This window comes from Buceros rhinoceros, unplaced genomic scaffold, assembly GCF_000710305.1.
Source record: "Buceros rhinoceros silvestris isolate BGI_N320 unplaced genomic scaffold, ASM71030v1 scaffold15947, whole genome shotgun sequence".
In the NCBI taxonomy this organism is placed as follows: domain Eukaryota; kingdom Metazoa; phylum Chordata; class Aves; order Bucerotiformes; family Bucerotidae; genus Buceros; species Buceros rhinoceros.
In genome coordinates this window covers 3,596-5,010 of record NW_010424115.1, presented here as the reverse complement: position 1 = coordinate 5,010, position 1,415 = coordinate 3,596, and the positions used below count along the sequence as shown (strand labels likewise).

The following is a 1,415-nucleotide window of genomic DNA, read 5'->3' as shown; positions in this document are numbered from 1 at the left end:
TTCACCATGGAACTTTGAGCCCTTTATTACTGTTTTACATTAAAAATGCAACCCACAGCCAAAACGAAGCCACACAACCCAAAAGCTATTCCAAATAACTATTAAAACAATATTAAACATTCACCTTTCTATTCATTACAATTGTCTGTGCTGCAGCATGAAGCACAGCAGAGCCCACTGGGGGTAATGCAGCTCCAGAACACGGCCCCAACAGCAGCAGTTATGGGGCAGAAGGCAAAGGCAGCTTTCTAGCTGCTTTTTGTGCAGGAACCAAAATCCGTAAGGACAGATTGAACATTTCAAAACAGGAAAAGGCAGAAGACATCTAGACATACTGACTTTTGGAGTATGAGCTTTCAGTCTTCCTGTGCAAATGCTGGCTGTGAATTGAGTAGTGGGTTGGTGAGGAGTACCCATAGCTTCTGGTTTTCTCAAAACAGCAGCAAAAGCAACAGAATATGGCTCCGGCAGCGATGAGGCAGAAGGCAGCTACCCAGCCCAGGTAGAGTGCCTCTCCAAGCTCCCTTTTCTGTGCAACGTTGACCATGGGGTTGTAGAAGTCACTGATGATGGTGTTGGCAACCCAGCAGACTGGAATGAGCTCGACTGCACCAGAGAGGATGAAAAGGAGCCCAGCCGTCAGAATAATGTAGCGCTTGGCCTGCCAGCTGCTTGGCACGCACCGTGTGCACTTCATCCCAACAACAGCAACCATGAAACCGAGGAATGAGAGCACCGACCCAGCACACATCAGCCCTCTGGAGGCCTGCAGGTCTGCTGAGAGGGCTAGCATGGAGTCGTAGACCTTACACTGCATTCTGATGTTGGCTTGCCTGATGCAGTGCATCCACAGGCCTTCCCAAATGGTCTCGAACACGATGATGTTGTTCTCGATGAAGGCAGACACCCTCCACTGAGGCATGCCTGTGACAGCAAACGTTCCGATCATGCCAATGCCACCAACAACCAGCCCAGCAATCTGCAAAGCACTGCTGATCATGTTACCTTTGCCAGATGAGCACACCTCAGCAGGTTCCCTGAGCCAGGCTCACACTGTTGGCAAAAAAAAATGCAGAACTTTTTCCAAAAGTCGTTGTCCCTTGTGCAAAGGAAGTTTCAGAGTCCGTCTGCGCAGTTTAAATCAGCTTAAATCTGGCACACACTGAGACTTGGCTGCGCCTTCATCACCTTTATAATTCCCCTGCCACCACTGACTCAAAGAGACAAACTGAGCAATCAAGTGGAACAACTTTCCAAAGCAAGAGAAGTACAGGGTGTGTGTAAACCAGCAAGAGCCACTTAGGATAAATGTACCTTCTGAGAAAAATGCTTTGCATTGAAGTCTCTCATTTAAAAAATAGGAAAAAAGAAGAAAGAAAAGAAAAAAGGAAAGCCCAACCCTTAACTCTAGCTAT

General features: G+C 47.4%; 1 protein-coding gene across 1 annotated transcript; it reads right to left on the bottom strand.

Annotated features, from left to right (window-relative positions):
- Window positions 1-325: 325 nt before the first annotated feature.
- Window positions 326-1,000, bottom strand: LOC104497426 (claudin-8-like). The gene has a single exon (XM_010140675.1). The coding sequence runs from the start codon at window positions 998-1,000 to the stop codon at window positions 326-328; it is 675 nt and encodes a 224-aa protein (XP_010138977.1).
- Between the last annotated feature and the right edge of the window lie 415 nt (window positions 1,001-1,415).

Coding starts and splice junctions, on each gene's coding strand:
- LOC104497426 (XM_010140675.1), bottom strand. CDS start 1,000: ATGATCAGCAGTGCTTTGCAGATTGCTGGGCTGGTTGTTGGTGGCATT.